The 17,706-nt window shown below is 44.2% G+C and overlaps 7 protein-coding genes across 13 annotated transcripts; 3 read left to right on the forward strand and 4 right to left on the reverse strand.

The window, feature by feature from the left end:
- Nucleotides 1–596: 596 nt before the first annotated feature.
- LOC111596664 lies at nt 597–1,875 on the reverse strand. Its single transcript, XM_023310971.2, has 2 exons — nt 1,671–1,875; nt 597–1,610 (listed from the first exon to the last, which is right to left on the reverse strand). The coding sequence occupies exons 1-2, from the start codon at nt 1,795–1,797 to the stop codon at nt 637–639; spliced, it is 1,101 nt and encodes a 366-aa protein (XP_023166739.2). The 5' UTR covers nt 1,798–1,875; the 3' UTR covers nt 597–636.
- Nucleotides 1,876–2,099: 224 nt separating this feature from the next.
- LOC111596665 (protein PBDC1) lies at nt 2,100–2,898 on the forward strand. The gene is made up of 3 exons (XM_023310972.2): nt 2,100–2,199; nt 2,258–2,365; nt 2,429–2,898. The coding sequence occupies exons 1-3, from the start codon at nt 2,188–2,190 to the stop codon at nt 2,798–2,800; spliced, it is 492 nt and encodes a 163-aa protein (XP_023166740.1). The 5' UTR covers nt 2,100–2,187; the 3' UTR covers nt 2,801–2,898.
- A 225-nt stretch (nt 2,899–3,123) lies between these two features.
- Nucleotides 3,124–6,323, reverse strand: LOC111596663 (nuclear hormone receptor HR78). 3 transcript variants are annotated; one of them, XM_023310968.2, is made up of 4 exons: nt 5,994–6,323; nt 5,563–5,901; nt 4,564–4,890; nt 3,124–4,504 (listed from the first exon to the last, which is right to left on the reverse strand). In XM_023310968.2, exons 1-4 carry the CDS (start codon nt 6,025–6,027, stop codon nt 3,276–3,278), a joined length of 1,929 nt encoding a protein of 642 aa, XP_023166736.2. In that variant the 5' UTR covers nt 6,028–6,323; the 3' UTR covers nt 3,124–3,275. The 3 variants fall into 3 exon arrangements, with proteins under 3 accessions (XP_023166736.2, XP_023166737.2, XP_023166735.2); XM_023310969.2 differs by having other exon boundaries at nt 5,569–5,904; XM_023310967.2 differs by having other exon boundaries at nt 5,563–5,904.
- A 257-nt stretch (nt 6,324–6,580) lies between these two features.
- LOC111596651 (Golgi apparatus protein 1) lies at nt 6,581–13,750 on the reverse strand. 2 transcript variants are annotated; one of them, XM_023310950.2, is made up of 6 exons: nt 12,594–13,750; nt 11,333–12,542; nt 10,899–11,278; nt 10,402–10,770; nt 7,139–7,508; nt 6,581–7,071 (listed from the first exon to the last, which is right to left on the reverse strand). In XM_023310950.2, exons 1-6 carry the CDS (start codon nt 13,341–13,343, stop codon nt 6,794–6,796), a joined length of 3,357 nt encoding a protein of 1,118 aa, XP_023166718.2. In that variant the 5' UTR covers nt 13,344–13,750; the 3' UTR covers nt 6,581–6,793. The 2 variants fall into 2 exon arrangements, with proteins under 2 accessions (XP_023166718.2, XP_023166717.2); XM_023310949.2 differs by having other exon boundaries at nt 10,887–11,278.
- LOC111596654 (glutactin) lies at nt 7,727–10,234 on the forward strand. The gene is made up of 5 exons (XM_023310955.2): nt 7,727–8,039; nt 8,146–8,289; nt 8,713–9,364; nt 9,426–9,616; nt 9,677–10,234. The coding sequence occupies exons 1-5, from the start codon at nt 7,785–7,787 to the stop codon at nt 10,109–10,111; spliced, it is 1,677 nt and encodes a 558-aa protein (XP_023166723.2). The 5' UTR covers nt 7,727–7,784; the 3' UTR covers nt 10,112–10,234.
- A 195-nt stretch (nt 13,751–13,945) lies between the features above and the next one.
- LOC111596652 (presenilin homolog) lies at nt 13,946–16,564 on the forward strand. Of its 4 annotated transcripts, none has more exons than XM_023310952.2 (8): nt 13,946–14,081; nt 14,158–14,418; nt 14,475–14,710; nt 14,772–15,202; nt 15,263–15,361; nt 15,416–15,718; nt 15,985–16,149; nt 16,216–16,564. In XM_023310952.2, exons 2-8 carry the CDS (start codon nt 14,236–14,238, stop codon nt 16,482–16,484), a joined length of 1,686 nt encoding a protein of 561 aa, XP_023166720.1. In that variant the 5' UTR covers nt 13,946–14,081; nt 14,158–14,235; the 3' UTR covers nt 16,485–16,564. The 4 variants fall into 4 exon arrangements, with proteins under 4 accessions (XP_023166720.1, XP_023166721.1, XP_023166719.1 ...); XM_023310953.2 differs by having other exon boundaries at nt 14,161–14,418; XM_023310951.2 differs by lacking the exon at nt 13,946–14,081 and having other exon boundaries at nt 14,100–14,418.
- LOC111596658 (39S ribosomal protein L15, mitochondrial) lies at nt 16,512–17,677 on the reverse strand. The gene is made up of 3 exons (XM_023310963.2): nt 17,603–17,677; nt 17,432–17,536; nt 16,512–17,355 (listed from the first exon to the last, which is right to left on the reverse strand). The coding sequence occupies exons 2-3, from the start codon at nt 17,534–17,536 to the stop codon at nt 16,597–16,599; spliced, it is 864 nt and encodes a 287-aa protein (XP_023166731.2). The 5' UTR covers nt 17,603–17,677; the 3' UTR covers nt 16,512–16,596.
- Between the last annotated feature and the right edge of the window lie 29 nt (nt 17,678–17,706).

Below are 17,706 nucleotides of genomic sequence, written 5' to 3' on the forward strand. Positions count from 1 at the left end.
AGTTATCATATAACGACTTTGATGGAAATGCAAATTCATAACGTAAAAGGCGCATCTGCATCAACTCGAACCACAACAACATCAACATCATCAACAACAACAACGACAACAACAATTGCAACAATAAGATTTCTAGAAAACGTGACAAGCGTACTTTACGCAAACTTTTCTTTTGTTTTCCTTGTCAATCACTTTTGCATTTTCCATTCACGATCGCACAAATAAACATTTAAGTTTGAAATTTCAAATTTGAAATTTGACCAATGTCCATTTTGTCACTAACTACGTGATATAATAGAATTAGCGTTTATTGAAATGGCGAAGATTTCAGTATGAATAGCGAATTATTATATTTAATCTAATTCTTGTAAAGCGGAGAACTTTTTTAAGATGAACTGTCGCTGATAAAAACAGTCCGCGCACACAAGTCACGCGACGTCGACCGAAAGAAACAAACTGGCAGTTAAATTTAATGCACCGCAAAAGCCGTGAGCACCGCTATCGATTGCGCGCTTAATATTCGGGCTATCGATAGTTTGCGCGCAAACAATCAGTGTGGCAGCAACGTTTAAAATACCAAAAGAAACAGTAACGACTTTTTTTAAAACAATAATATATTTGAAAATTGTGCGCCTTTTACATTAAAATATTATTGATACCAGTTAGCATGGGACGCTCTTCCGGACCACTAATAAATGTGCCCCACACTTGCAAAAATTCGCTTCGTTTTAGTGCTTTTTTAGGATTCAACGTGCCAATGTTTATGTTTTGCTTTGTTAGGTGCACCGGCCCATTAAAGTTAAAATGATAGTGACTGTGCGTCACATAAACTTTTTGTGTCGGTAAGATCACAGATTCCGTATTCTGAGACCCAGATAAACCACTCGAAGATACTGCAGCCGGCGGCTTCCACATAAGAACGCAAGTTGGATCATCGGATTCGTAGCTGCTGAAACTGCTGCTGGATGAATTGGAACCCAGTGCACTGACACTGCCTTGGCTGGAGCTGGAGCTGGAGCTATTGGCAGCGCGCAGTTCCTGAAGCAATTCACGACAATGTTGCTGCAAATCATTCAACTGCTCTCGTAGCTCATTATTTTCTTGATGAGCCAACGGCGACTTCTCAGTTTCGCACACTTTCTTCTCTATTTTGTTTCTAGACGTATTTTCCATATTTGGCTCGATCTCTATATATCTTTTCATTTCCACATCTCCACGTTTCATTTTGCATAGCTTTTCCATCTCCAATTGCATCGCCTTCTGCTCTTGCTGCATCATCAATTTGTATTCCACTTGCCATTTTTGTTCTGTCCTCCAATCTTGTTTATGATTTACCCCTTTTTCATCAGTTTTTCCCCCAGTATTCATTTGATCTTCCTCCACATTCCGATCATTATATTCGTGGAATTCTGTTGGCATGCATTCGCTAAGAGGAACATTTTGCATGCAATATCTTGCCCATTTTGCCAACCATTGCAAAAATGTCGTGACTACAATAGCGACGATAACTATCATGCCATAATTCATAACATTATAGGAAGTTTGTAGAAAACGAACTTCAGTCGAATCAATGGTACAAGATTTTGGCTCGTCTGCGAAAGTAGGTCTCTCTGAAAAATACGGTTAGTCTTAGTTTTTATAAAAATGTATAACAATTATAATGAACTTACCTGTGTAGAGCTCCACTTTGTAATCGTAGCGAGATTTTTGGTCCTTAATCGCATGTAAATAACACAGCAGCGACCAGGATATAAATGCCAAGGCGCACAAAAAAGTAACACTAATGTTTTGAAACATTTTTTCCCCTAAAAAAATAAGAAGATTCTTTTTAACATGTGTCTGCTTTTAAATCAATAAACAAGTGAAGTGAATTTCTCGATCGAAACGAAAAGTGTAATAGAAAACAACAGAAAACATGGGCTGCTATAACATTACTTTTATTTCCTTCAAAAATTAGTTTCTAAAAGCGCTTAAGTTATCGACGAAAAGCTTAATTGCTTAACTATCGATAAATGATATGGTATACAATTATAATTTAGTTACGACTTCAACTGATCGGTATTCAAATTGAAGTCTGCATCAGTGAACTATCGATTATATTTTAGCTATCGATAAGTGCAATCGTCGGCGCACATTGTGATTGGAGCCGCTGAAACGTGCAGTTTTTTTTAATAAACACAATAGAAAATGGAATTATTGGTACGTTGAGCAATATAAATATTAATTTAAAGTAAATTATAGTATTTAATGAACACAGCATGGCGCGTCACTACTTTCGAGGCCAGCCGACGAATTCGGAAATGATTCGCTTGTGGAGGAAATGTGGGCGGCCAAAGCACTCGAGCATGCCGAAGTGCATTTTAATGTAAGTAGAATAAATTGTAAACTTTAAAATATGTAAATTATGAGAGTCAACATGTTCGTATAGCTCCTGACAAGTGTGCCGCCCACACAGCTGCGATTGACGCCATACGATGATCAAATCTATGCCACCTTTCGCCAAGACTTTCCCGATTTGCAGGTGGCTCGACTCAGCGATGAAACTCTCAAATCGGCGGCAGAAAAGTTGAAATGGCGTCAATTTGCTGAGAAATTCAATAAAATGGAAGACTATTCGTATGGTACTCTGATGCGTGCTGACGCCAGCAAGGAATTCTCACCAGACAACTCGATATTCGTCTTTCGCGTTCAGTTCTTGGCCATTGAAATTGCCCGAAATCGTGAGGGCCACAACGACAAGGTGCACAACAGCCATCGCCCCACGAAGAAGACGCAAAGCAACGAGGAGACCGCTCAATGAGGAATAGCAACAGATTTGTCTGTTTTAGTTTAGTTTTAAAAGTTATTAAAGTGCAGCATTTATGGCTGTAAGACATGCCAGGACTTTCACTAGATAAACGTCATTGTTTATTTCTTATTGTCATCTTATTAGCATTTGCATCTTATTTGAATTATTAACCAGATTCCGGAAAATACCAAATGCCCCTTCCCCTTTTCTACTTATAACTAGCCGCTTTTGGCGTTGCCAGCTGTTATACGGTATCTTATTGGCATTCGTATATTCGTATTAGAATTTTGATCTAATTTGAAAAAAGACAAGTTAAAGTTCAACTTTTTTAATAGAAAAATGAATTTCAAAGCTGGTTTCAATCATATTTTGTATAATTTCTATATGCTATAAGCTAAGTATTGTCCGCACTTGGCGCAGTTTTGGCCCCTTGCCACCCACGTTCTCTGCCTCCAATCAGTCTTGCTTTGGGTCGTCTCCCTTTCCACTACAGTCCATTGCTGTTGCACATCATCAGGATGAAGGGTATCATCGAATCGATTTGCATTTGTCCTACCAGATTGGCAAAGAACAGTTCCTCGGTTAGCTCCGACTCCAGCACGCTCAACGGCAACAGACTAGCAAATAATCCATTTGCACGCTCTTCGCCGCCGCTTTGACGACGCAGCGTGGACAGAGCGTAGAGCTGGACACGTTTAACATAAGCGCGCAGCGAGCGTTCGCGTCGATTCTGCTGCAGCATCAACGGATTGAAGAGCAACACGAGACGGAGCAGTCCAAACTCCAGGTCAGTCACATCTTGCGTCTGCAGCTCCTGCACAAAGTCGTGCAGAGTGCGCGTGATCTGGGCCAGCTTTGCAATCTTCTGTGGCTCGATCTTATCAATGTCCGCCACCTGGCGCACGCTCTGCACCAACTGCCCAATGATAGTGGGCACCGCCAGCTGACGTTGGCACTGAGCCAACGCCACAGCGAGCAGCGAGGGCCAAGCGCCCCGCAGCAGCTTCATCTGAGTGTGCGCATCGAGCAGCTCAAAGGCGGCCACCTTGCGCAGCGTATGGACAGTCAGAAAGATGATCCGGGCACCGGTTTCACATACATAGTGCATATTGAGATACGAATGGACCAACGTGGGCGGCTGCACCAGGAAGGCACACTGCGCCTCGGAGGCAAACAGATCCTGTGCAAATATCGCCTCATTGGCTACAAAATCGCCACGATGACAATACTCAAAATCCAAGTCCATGTGCTCGACCAGATCAGTGTCCACATCCTCAGTCCCACTGTCCTCTGCATCCGAATCACATTCGGGCTTTATGCTCAGCGATGCAGCTGTGGTCTGTCCAGTCTGATTTCTGTCCAGCTGCTGCTGTATGGGCTGCAGCAGTTGCAGCGCCTTATCTATGGCTCGCTTGTCCAGCGAGCTCTGAATGAGACCCACCGTGGCGGGAGTGGGTATAGTGGACGCATCGGCTGCTGCGGCAGCAGCAGCTGCTGCATTGAAATTTAAATGCTGTGAATTATTGTTGCTGGCGCTGTTCGCCAGCAGCTGCAGGCACAAGGTGCTGCTATTGTCCATGGAATCATCGTCATCCTCCTCTAGCTCCGGCTTGGTCAGCTCTATAGAGTAACAGTGACTATTTGCATTGCTGCTGGCTGCTTGTTGTTGTTGCTGTTGTTGCTGCTGCTGCTGCTGTTGTTGCTGCGAAGCGAGCACTGCAAGCAAAATGTTTGCTTATAAGAATCTAATAGGCATAATTTGCAGTTGGTCTTACTCAGCGTTTGTGTCAGCTCCGCAAAATTCAGACTCATTGGGAACAGATTCTCGCTTAGCCCAAAGGGCGTTGTTGGTGTGTTGCCTACGGCGGGCGTGGCTGCATGCTGAAAGAGTGATGCAGCGGATGCAGCCGACGCAGCAGCCGCAGCTGCTGCCGATGCATGTTGCTGCTGCTTCACACGCACCTGCTGATAGCTCGACTTGCCAGTCGAGGAGACACTGGTGGGGCCACCTGCATTGCCCGACGAGCCCGACACATTGCCCATTGCACCAGAGATTATGCCATCTTTTCTATCCACAATCGGTTTGCGTTCGTGCTGCACGGCTGCCGATGATGATGGCATGGAAAAGTAAAGTAAAGAGAAAGCAGTTAGTAAAGTGCTGCAGACAAATAACGGTACATGATGTGCAGCTAGTTGTGGAGAGATGTGCAGTGGGTGTGTCTATGTGTATGTGTGTGCGTATGTATGCAGGTATGCAGCATGCTGAATTAGTATGGGTAGCAGCGACTGCTTTAAAATCTAGTCCAATGATCTATAAACAAATAGTTAATTATATAATTATTTTGACAATTTTTTATAATTAAATATTTTTAAATCGAATCAAATTAGAAGCGTACGTTCAATATTTCAAATTGAATTCAATTACACTTCACATAAGTAATAAATCTAATTGGAAATTTGTCGCCTAATGATAGCACGCTTAATGCAAGCAATATGGATAGCCAGGTGGCAGCACTGCGCCGACTACCACTGTACATAGAATGTCAGCAAACAAAGTTACCAGATGTGCGCTTGCATAGCCAAAAAAAATGAAATTAATAAAATAAACAAATGTCGCATTCTGTGTGTGCGAGTGCGTGAGTGTGTAAATGTGTGTGCGAGTGTGCTTTTGTGAGAATGGATTTGTGGAGGGGGATTTGGGGATGTATGAGTGTGCGTGCAATGTTGGTTTGAGTTTTGGGAAATTTTGAGACGACGACTTAAACGAAAATTACAATCACTTCGCATGCCGCTGGCCAAACACTTTTGCAGCCGACAGAATTGACACCTGTTGCGATGGTGTTTGGTCACCTCACAGTTCATGGCGCCGCGACATTGATAGCCCAGCTGCTTGCGAATCGAACGCTTGAAGAAGCCCTTGCAGCCCTCACAGCTGATGGCGCCATAATGACGACCGGAAGCACGGTCTCCGCACACCAGGCACAATTCCACGGATGAGAGAGAAGCAGCGGCAGCCGCCGAGCTGGCAGCATTTCCGGCTGCAACTGCTGCTGCATTGCTGCTGCTGCTGTTGTTGCTGCCGCTTGGGTGATTCAGGCCCATGGCTCGGCTCTCTGCTAATAAGATCAAAGAAGAGAAGAAAAAAAATACAACGAGAAATAACACACATTTTTACACGCATTACAAGTTTTTCAGCCTGGCTCACCTTCGAGTTTAATGCCGCTGCTTGTGCCCATCATGAAGCCCAAGTGAAGACTGCAAGCTGTTGCTTCTTTGTGTTAGTTTGCCTTTCCTATTAGAACTTGTTTTTCGTTACGCTTGTGTGCATGTATGCGTGTGCATACGTGCGCTCTTTGTTTTAATCGTATTAAACGTCTCGGAAATGTTTTAAAAACATTGTTTTCGAGCTCGAAGAACAAATGTTATGTTTACTTTACACTTTGACCTTAAATATGTCACTTATATTAAATATCTAAAGCCATTTAGAATGACCTTTAGAGCAGCAGCGAAAAATGTTCAACCTTTCGATAAAAACTTTTAGCTTTGTGGCAACGCTATAAAATGGTGTGACAGTCGCTATTCTGGTAATGAATGTCCTCCATTGCTGGCTTCATTTGTAAATCGATAGTTATTCGTCGATTACGAAGAATTGCGATAATTTCGTCAGCGGAGCGCGGGGTTTAAAATTAAAACAGTAACGACTAAATTTTATTTATAAAAATACAATTTATTTTACAGTTGAATTGAGTACACAAGAAATAATAAAACATACAAATTACTTAGTTACTTATGTTTTCTGCGAAATTAATTACACTTTTTTGGTCTTATAAACGATTAAGCCACAAATTGCTCTCAAAAAACTAGCAGATTCCAATGGAAGAGGTGAAAAAATCGTAAAAGGAAAGCGCGAATGAATTTGGGAAGCGCACAATTTTAACCTACACACATTTCACGATACTACAGTTCAACTATTATTACATAATTATCAACTACAGTCTGTTTACATTATTTATTCTTTAAGCCCATTGCACGTTTGGTGGCGCGACCAAGGAAGATGCCAGTCAGAAAGACTAAGCCCGTGGCACTCATTAATATCACAAGGAAGAACTTTCGTGCCGGTGATGCGACCACCTGCTGCACCAGCTGTCCCATATCCTCCAATGGCAGAGCCAGCGTATCGTCCGCATTCCGAAACATTTCAATACGTTTCTGCAGCTTCTCGCGGCAGTCCGACTCAAGTGATTTTGGCGACACGCGCAACAATCTGCGCAGGCAATCTAGTTCTAGATGGAACAGAGAGAAAATATATATACTAAATACTGGAATATGTGAGTATTCAAGCCAACTTACTGCGTGCATTGCCACTGGCAACATTCCCGCAATAGCGCAGAAGATCCACAGTACAAGCCATTTCCAGTATGGGATCAACATGAATATCCGCCTTGGCTTCGGCAATCAGCGTAGCAACCTCCAATTGGCACTCGCGATTGATGAGCTGCTTGCGCAGAAAGGCGGCCTTCAGACATTCCTCGACCTGGCCATGTTCATCGGCATCCATATCCTTTTTACAGAGTTCCTGTATCTCAGACTTACAGAAGTGCTGCAGCACAGGATTCAACTTATAGTTCAATGCCTGCTCCTGCAGTATTTTGATCATTTCCTGAGCGCATTGTTTATCCAGCTTTGATTGTCTGAATTTTTCCTTTAGGCATTTAATAACCTAAGGCAAGGGAAATGTAATTAACCAATTATAATTTGATTTAGTAAAGAGAATCCATATCAAGATTGCTTCTATTTCAATTAGACTCGTGTTATCTGAAACGTTAATAGCCTGCGCTAACTCATTTTCATGCATTTTCCGATTTATATAGAATATAATATAATATTCTTGCTAGCTCTGTTGATAGACATGTTTACAGCGATAACGAACCGTAATAAACGATCGCAATTGTCGAGCTAGTTGGGCTCGAACGTTTCGTTTGTTCAGTTCAATTCGATGCGTAGACGAGTCGTATACGTGATGTTAACTCTTTGCGGATTGGGGCTTGCTGGCCTTGCCGGCTGGCTATTGGTCTCGCTGAATGCGGTTGCGGATGCCCAAACGCCAATGTCAACGATGACAGTAGATCTGTCGGGACAGCAGGGCGCAGTGCGCGGCAATTACGGCCAGACAGCGTGGACAGGGCAGACGTTCATGCAGTTCCGTGGTATACCCTATGCAGAGGCACCCGTTGGAAATCTGCGCTTTCGTGTGGGTTAATAGTCCAATTTGTCGACTAGTGATACGACAACTGATAAACGACCTTTATGACGTTATATATTTTTGTTCCCCTCCACAAAACAAAAACAAAACACAGCCACCGGTTGCTCGCTCCCCCTGGTCCGAGACGCTCGATACCTTGGACTTTGGCCAACGCTGCCCGGTGATAACCAATTTGGATGCCAAGATGTCCGATGCTCAGCTAGAGGATTGCCTAAATCTGTGCGTCTACACCAAGAATGTAAGTTGCATCGAAATTGCTTAAAGCTTTTTGAAAGTGCCATCCAAATGCATGAAAGTAATTCAATTAGATTCTAATCAAATTTGTTTTAAGATTAAGTTACTAATTACTTTTGAACCAGTCATAATTAACTTCAAGCAATTTACGCATTTAAGTTGATAAAGATTAGATCGAGTTCATTACTCGATGAGCTGAACATAAATCAGTCAGATCACTTAAGTCCCTATTTTTAGCTATCTAATGAAAATAGTGTTAAGCAGCTGTTGCGCTTGTTGCAATTCAATTGGCGATAAATCGTCTAACGATGCATGAAATTGAAATATGGCTGGAAAGATTTTAATCAGCACACTTCACTTCTGACTTTTGAGAATCGCATGGAAAGGTGTTTTTATAAGTCGGACGATTCTTTGTTTCTCCCTACAGCTCACCGCGCGTCAGCCAGTGATGTTTTATGTGTATGGAGGTGGCTATTACAATGGCTCATCGCAAGATCATCCGCCGAACTATTTGCTGGAGCGTGATATCGTTTTGGTTGTGCCACATTATCGCGTCGGGGCTTTGGGTTGGCTCTCAACGCTCACCGAGCCATTGCCTGGCAATGCGCCCATAGGCGATATACTCTTGGCTTTAGACTGGGTGCAGCGTCATATTCAGCGATTTGGCGGCGATCCCAGCCAGGTGACCATATTCGGCCAGAGTGCTGGGGCGGGCGTCACCAGCGCTTTGCTGCTAAGTCCACGCACCTCCCAGCAGCATTTTCAGCGCGCTATTGTGCAATCCGGTTCGATATTCGCCAACTGGGCTTTAGTAAAGGATCCCACTGAGCAGGCACAGAGAATTTGCAAGGAGTTGCACTGCGAGCGCTGCGAGGAGCAGGAACAGCTCTTGCGCTGCGTGCGCTCTGCATCTGTGCTGGAGCTGCTACTGGCTACCAAGGCTGAGAGTTTCGCTCCGCTCGTGGGCGATCTACAGGGCATATTGCCACAACATCCAGAGGAACTGCTCAAGCGGCGTCAACGTGCTGTGCCGCTCATGACAGGCTTTACGCAGCACGATGGCTCCTTTGTGCTTGCCAGTGCGTAGTCAAACATTACAAATGAATCTCTTTGCTATATCTTTAATCTAATCCTTTGAAGCATATTACGATGCTCTGGTAACCCAGATCGGCAATGTAAGCGCTCTAAGCGTGCGCCAGTTTACACAGGGCCTAATGGACCTCGCTAAGGATTCAACGGGTCTCGCAGATAATTTATTATATCGCCTGCTCTATACACCGCAGCTGTTGGACAGCTACGCCCACAAAGCTGCATTGCCTGCTTATTTTGACGTGAGTCATTGGAGCTTAAAATCGAACTTTAGTTAATTAACTCTTTCTTCGTTCACACAGCTCACGTCGACAATTTATATGAAGTCGCCTGTCATTAGCCTGGCCAGCAAGCTGCACACGCATCGACCAGATGCTCCTGTCTATGTCTACAGCTTTGAGTACGAGGGTGAACATACGCGCTTTGGCTACGAGTTTGGCAATGAGCACTATCCCTTCAATGGTGGCGTGCATCATTCCAACGACAATATATACCTATTTGCCACCCACCCACTGCAAATGGAGGACACACTCATGGCACAGAACATGGTCGAGCTGTGGACATCGTTTGCCATAAGCGGCGTGCCCAAAGATCTGAATGCTCTGACCAGTCCCAGTGGACCATATAATCGCCTCGGACTTCAGATAACGAATGATGCAGATTTGCTGCAAACGCTGACAGCAACAATTGATGATCCAGACAATTCGCGCTTAGAGCGCAAAAATGTGGATTTTTAAGAGTTTGATGTATATAAAAAATATACAATATATGCAATATTAATCGAGCTGAATTAGGCTTGAGTAAAAGGATCAGAATGTGTCTTAGACAATTAATTAATAAATGGCTAGCGGTTGTTTAAGCCTTGAGTATGAAAGGATTTGATTCATTTGACGATTAGCTTTATATAAAGTAATACTCTAAAGTTAGACAGAATATCCCAATCAGACCTAGTCACATCGAATCTAATGTTTACATTCCTTTATCTTCCTCATATCTCATATAAAATTATAATCTTTTCAATGCTCACCTTGCCATTGAGCTCCTCATTCGGTTGTGATTGTATGACAATATTGGAACAGTAACGATCAATGTTCTTGCCGCAGGCACTTTGCAGCGTCGGATTGAAACGAAAGTCTGTATTTTGTTCGATCATTCGATTGACGACTACCAAATGGCAGCGCTGATCAAAGCTGGGATCATCCTTGTAAGTCTTTAAACAGTTCAGCAGCTGCATGGACTCAGTGTTGGGACAGAATTTGTAGATCATTTCCTTGCAGGTGTTGACTAGCGTATAGTCCGTGCCACTGTCGCCCAGCTCCGAGCGTTTGATCATGAATATCGCATGATGACAGTTCTTGCCCAGGCGCGATGTTTTCTGTATCAGACACTCCAAGGCCTGTAAGAGAATCGAATTTAGTTATTACGCTTCACACGAACTCGCTGCTCTAAGTTTATCATTGGGTGTGTGTTGGTGGTTAGTGGATTAATAATGACTTGACTTGGATGACTTGCATTTTTATTCACCTGACCGGGGCCATTCTGATCCGCACAGAACTCTTTCAATTCATTCTTGCAAACGCTAGCCAACTTGGGATCTAGCGAAATACTTTCGCGCTGCTGATACAGCTGAGACTTGACCTGCTGTCTACATTCCTTAGGTATTTGATGCCGCTGAGCACGTATCGTATCGTTGCGCATGACCTCACTGAGGCAGGCGACAACCTCGTTTTTAGTGGCGCTCGCACCACAGAAGCGCAACACATGTGGACGGCACGCCTCTTTGAATTTGGTGGTGAAATGGTAGCTCTTCAGAGAGATAATTTGAAAGTGTTCGATGGCAGCGCGACAGCCCTTGTTCAAGTCAGCATCGTTTTTGTGCGAAATCAGGCAGTCCATCATGTTGCCTAAAGGAAAGGGAGCATTAAGTGTGGAACAGTAAGTAAACTAACTAGACTAACCGCCATCCTTGCCAGCATTAAGTATTTCAGAGCAATGTTTCTGCATTGCCTCCGAGCAAGTTGCCATGATAACCGGATTCATCTCAATGTTGGCTGCCTCCTCCTCTGTGTATTTGGTTACTACAGCCTTACACTCGGGCTGAAGTTTTTCAAGCCTGTTCTGCAGGCATTCCATTTCGGAACCCTTTTCGGTGAGCTCGCCACAGAACTGTGACAAATCGGAGAGACAATAATCCTCTACCTCTGGTATAAGATCTACAGAGATAGCACGTTGGCGCATTACACGTTTGACCTCCCTGAAGCAGTCCTTCCGCAGCGTATGATGCTCGTCCTCGCTGTAGGCCATGCGATGCAGGCAGGGCAATATCATGGGGCCACGTTCGGGATCCATTTGCACATCTTGTATATCGTCCCATTGGTGCTTGGCACGGCAGTACTTAACAGCATCGTCGCGGCAGTGTTTGTAGAGCTGTGGATCGAGTTTAAAGTCGCGCGCTACGAAATACTCAATGATAAGCAGCGCCTGCTCGCATTCTGGCCGCATAGCGGGCGTGCCTATATGTTCTATTAGACAACTCATGACACGTGCTTCGCCGCCTTCCACATCCTTGCAGGCAACATCAACTACTTTCTTGCAAGCACGTCTCAGCACAGGATCGACACGCCAATCCTCGCCCGCATCGCTCACCTTGATCAATGTTTCGAGGCCACGCTGGCATTGAGCCGTGACACGTCGCTGTGGTCGCCTTGCACGCACATGATACATAAGACAGTGAATGATTTCCCCACCAGAACTGGAGAGGCCGTTAACCAGCTGCGACTTGTGTTCGTCTGGACAAAATTTGGGTATGTCATCGGCGCAATCGCTAAGCAACTCGGGCGAGAGCTGAAAGTCGGTCATAAGCATGCGTCGATGATCATCCAGTTCCACAAGACACTCGGGTGCAAGTTTCGTTCCATTCTTCGACACGGACTCCAAACAGAGCAAGATTTGCGCCAGGCGCACCTGCTTGTCCTCGGAAACGCCGCGTCGACAGTGATGCAACTTAATGTCATCCTTGCAAGCCTTAGCCAGACCATGCGAAACTCTATAATCTTTGCCCATTTGCTGATCACGCAATGTTATCTGCGTAGCACATTGGCTGCTCAAAGCTGGGTCGTTTTTGTGCCGGACCAGGCACTTGTAGGAGCCTGCCGAACCGGCGCGTTCCTGTGCAAGAGATCATAAGTTAGTTGTAATGGAATTTAATTATTAGCCTACTTGTGGACAGAGCGCCGCTAGATCCCCAGTGCACACTCGAAACAGTTCCAACATGCCACGTTGCTGCTCGATGGCATTGATAGCCACTTTACAGTTGATGTCCATGGGAGTCGATTGGCTAGTATGCGCCACTAGGCATTGTGCCGTGCCCAGCTGAGAGAGCATCGCTGGCAAATGCTCAACATTCATGCGTCCACACTTCAGCTGCTCCACCTGCCCACCGCAGGCTACATAGAAGTCGCCAATGCTGGCATAATCCTGACCTAGAGACGCGTGCGCACGACGTAACTGCTGCTGGCAGCTACTGCTTTGTGGCAATTGCTGACGTTTATCTTCCAAGCAAGCCCACAGATCGACCGAGTTAAGGCAGGTTAATAGCTTTGTCTGCTCATCGCTACAGTAGTTGGGCAGAAATGTGTGCTCCACCCAAGAATTGAGCTGCAGTTGACGTTGTTGCAGCCAGAGTGCGTGTTGACAGGTGTCGGGCAGTGCCTCCAACTGGCTGGAACTGAAGCTCAAGGCGCACTCCAATATGGCCAAATTGTCAGTTGACTTTTGTTGGGCGCAATATTTCTGCAGATCTTGGCAGTCCGGCAGATCGATGATGCTGTGCAACTGCTGGGCATCTGTTGCCTTGCCGTCGTCCACCACAATAGAGGCGCGGCGTAAGCGAGCTTTGGCGACGAGCGAGTCATCGTCGCCTGCTGCTGCCCACAGCCACGACAACAGCAGCAAACACTCAAATTTCATATTTTTCTTATAGTTATTTGTGAATTTCAACTGAACATTTAAGCAGGTACATATAACAAAGCAGCACTATATACTGAACCCACACGAATAAAAAAATGATAACAATGTAAAATATCAATTCGTTACACGTTTACCATGCATTCATTGAGTTCCAAGTGCAACAAGATATTGACGAAAGGCCGGTAGAAAATGCAGCGTTTAGATTCTTTTCATTTCGCTTTGTTGCGAACCGTGTACGTTCGGTAAATTGTAATTGGCCCTTTATACTTTTTTATTATTTTTGGCTAGTATTTAAAACGTTAAGTTCAGCAAATTATTGTGCAATAAAAAATTATACGATTGTCGTTTTATTTTTTTATTAGAACACTGAGCTTGTTCAACAGCTGCATATCGAATGCTAATAAGAATATCTATTAATCGATAGATTGTGGATATCAAGTGTACATATCAAATATTGTGACGTCATGTTATAAGCAAAATATGCTCAAACCTGCTGCAACTATGTCATAATTATGAGTTTTACATTTATTTTATTTTTGACTAACTAGTCAATGATGCAATTGTTTTCTTGTTACAAAGATATTCAAATACTGTTTTGAAATTTATTTGTTTTGTGTGCACTGACACATTCGATAAATTTATATTTTGAGCTGCCCATCTCTAACAGCCAATGAGTCGTTCGGAAACTGAAGAAAGTTTTTCAAGCTGACAGGCTTTTAATTTTTAATACCAGTAATTGTATGTAGAGAATATTTAAGTCATCACACTCATTCAATCATCATACTGACGGTCTCCATATTGCGAACATTTAAAGTAGCGTCATCCAACTACGGCATCAAGGTGGGCGTCTACAAACGCTGAGGAGGCGGCGGCTAACGAACGCACACCGCTCATGGACGCACACGTAGCTCCATCTTCGTCGTCATCGTCGGCGGCGTCGGCTGGCGCTGATGGCAGCCTGAGCGGCGCAGCAGAGCGTTTGGAGCGTCCTCCAAGGCGACAACAATCACAACAACGCAGCAATTACGGTTCTAATGCGCAGGAGGGAATCAACAATGCAGATCAAGCTGATGGGGTTAGTTCATATATTATTTGTATTAATTATACATCTAATATTTATGTATTCTGTAGGCTGTGCTAGCCGTGCCCAGTGTTATCATTCGCGAATCCGCATCTCGGCCTTCAAGACTTAACGCAGGCGGTGGCGGCGGTGATGGTGAATGTGGACAACCTGTCGAAGAGGAACAGGGCCTCAAATATGGTGCCCAACATGTCATAAAGTTATTCGTACCAGTTTCGCTGTGCATGCTGGTGGTTGTGGCCACCATAAACTCGATCAGCTTCTACAACAGCACGGATGTTTATCTGTAAGTAGTCCGCAAGAGACTTGCAATATTTATGTCTCACATTTCACCTTCTATTTGACAGACTTTACACGCCGTTTCATGAGCTATCGCCGGAGCCGAGTATTAAGTTTTGGAATGCTTTAGGCAACTCCTTGATACTTATGAGCGTGGTGGTTGTAATGACCATACTACTAATTGTCCTGTACAAGAAACGCTGCTATCGCGTCATACACGGATGGCTTATACTCTCCTCGTTTATGCTCCTATTTATTTTCTCTTACTTGTACTTGGAGGAGTTGCTCCGTGCATACAACATTCCTATGGACTATCCAACGGCTGTGCTGATTATGTGGAACTTTGGCGTAGCTGGCATGATTGCCATACATTGGCAGGGCCCATTGCGATTGCAACAGGGTTATCTTATATTCGTAGCTGCTTTGATGGCACTGGTGTTTATTAAATATCTGCCGGAGTGGACAGCGTGGGCTGTGCTAGCAGCCATCTCCGTATGGGGTATAGTTTTGCTCATTTTCTATATTTTTGGCTAGTTTTTAATTTATATCTGGATTACAGATCTCATAGCTGTATTATCACCCCGGGGACCTCTGCGTATATTGGTAGAGACCGCACAGGAGCGCAACGAGCAGATCTTTCCTGCTTTGATATATTCCTGTAAGTAAGCTGATGCGCGATTAAATCACTGCCTCATTGCCAATGTCTTTGCAGCCACTGTCATTTACACCTATATGGGTACACACTATGCACCTGAGCAGCCGCAATCACAATCCGAATCGCAACCCCAGGCACAGCCAACAGCTTCATCATCGCCGTCAAATAGTAATTCTACTGCGACCACGCGAACCACACACAACTCGTTGGCTTCGCCGGAACAGCCGACATGTTCCAGCAACTGTCGTCCAAGTACTTCGCGTGCAAGTTCCTCGCGCGGCAATCCACGCCAGCAGGACAATCAGGCGGCTGCTGAAGGTATGCCACTTGTGACATTTAAAAGAAATTTGCACGGAAACGGTACATATGCATTTATTTTTTATTATTTTTATTAACCTCTTAAAAGCTTAGTTGGCTTGTGTATTGTAAACTTGCTTTGTGCCCCTAAATTAGATTACCTTTCAATTTGAGAATTGATTGTATTATCAGTTTTCTGTTTTAACTACAAATACTAGCGTATGCTTTTATTTCTTCTAATTTAATAAGTTACGTGGTGTCTGAACATGTTTAAATCTACTTTGAACGTATTTAGAAATAACATTTAAATATTTTGAATCACTTTACAGAGGAAGCAGCAGGTTTTACACAGGAATGGTCTGCGAATCTAAACGACCGTGTGGCGAGGCGCCAAATTGAGGTACAAAGCACACAAAGCGGCAATCCACGTCGAGCCAATGAATACCGCACAGTACCTGCGCCCGAACAACAACAACCGGAGACTCAGGAAGAACGTAAGTGTACAAAGCAGAAATATTCTTGCATCTATACTAAATATTACCATCTTGTTTAATTTATAGGTGGCATCAAGCTTGGTCTGGGCGATTTCATCTTCTATTCTGTGCTGGTCGGTAAGGCATCCACCTATGGCGACTGGACGACTACAATTGCCTGCTTCGTGGCCATATTGGTTGGCCTTTGCCTGACTCTGCTGCTCTTGGCCATTTGGCGCAAGGCCTTGCCCGCTCTGCCTATTTCTATAACCTTTGGTCTGATCTTTTGCTTCGCCACAAACTTCTTGGTCAAGCCCTTTATGGAGAATCTATCGGCTAAACAGGTGTTTATATAAAATGACAATTAGTGGATAGATATATATATATATACTAGTATTCTCTGTAACCAAAACACCGTTTTACAATACAATCTTTATTTAACAAAGTATAGTAACAAACAAAAAAGGTTTATGTTGCTTTTAACTTAACGATTGTTTTGTCTACTAAATTAATTAGCCATCCTGGTTCCAAGCCATGGAACAGCTGTCGTGCATCCTTGGCTGCTGTGAGCATTTTATAGTTGGCATCATCCTCGATACGGGGTAGCTCGTAACCGTATTTTTGTGCCAGAACTAAGCGTTCCTTACTTATCTCCTCGGGATTCGCTAAGTAGCCGCGATTCTTGGCATCAGTATAATACTCAACAGCATCTTGTGGCGGCAGCATGCGCTGTGGTATAGGCAATCCCTTTTCGAACCATTTTTTCGGATTGGACAGTATGTGAAGACTGCGTGGATCATAGTAAGCAGTGCGGATAACGCCACCATTGCGTTCCACAGCTGCTATGACCGCTTCACTGGCATGCTGAACTTCGATGTTAATCTTGGCCTTGAAATTGTCCAATCCATCGTCTGTCAACTGAAATCCATACTGAAGTTCTGCAGGTTTCAGAGACATTAGACCAGAATTACATAGGGTGGCGATGTCTATCGGTTGGCTAATATCGATGCGATTCGTGTCGATCAGCACCTGTAGTTGTAGCATCGAAATGGGGGGATATTCTCGGCGCATGTGGTGTCCCTTGTAGTATGGCTCGTAGGGAAAGCGCAAGTAGAAGGGTTGGTTGCCAGTTTCGTAACCTAAGCGCATAAAATTTTGTCGCTGGCCAGATCCCTTATTGCCGGCACCGTGTTTGTCGCCACCATGCTGAGCGCGACCGCGTTTGTCCTAGAAATCGAACAAAGTGTTATGAGAACTTTTAAGTGATTGTAATGTTATTTAACCGGCCGCTGGTTCAACTCACGTTTTGTTTCGAGTTGGGATTTGGTCGCAGATTGCCAATCTGTACGCGCGGCAAGGTACGTAAAAGCTTTAAAGCCTTGTCTGTGCTTTCACGCAAGTGTGCCATCTAAAGTTTAATTGATTGAAATTATATTTTGCAACTAAAAATCAACACGATAATGAATAGATTTACCTCTGTCGCTTATTAGCACTGTAACTCGGCTGTTAACAAGCACTGGTTGCTAGAGTTGCCAGACAATGAACAGCCCTTACGTTTTTAAATTTATATTTGAGCTT

The sequence above is a fragment of the Drosophila hydei genome, unplaced genomic scaffold (genome assembly GCF_003285905.1).
Source record: "Drosophila hydei strain 15085-1641.00,03,60 unplaced genomic scaffold, DhydRS2 tig00000001-arrow-pilon, whole genome shotgun sequence".
In the NCBI taxonomy this organism is placed as follows: Eukaryota; Metazoa; Arthropoda; class Insecta; order Diptera; family Drosophilidae; genus Drosophila; species Drosophila hydei.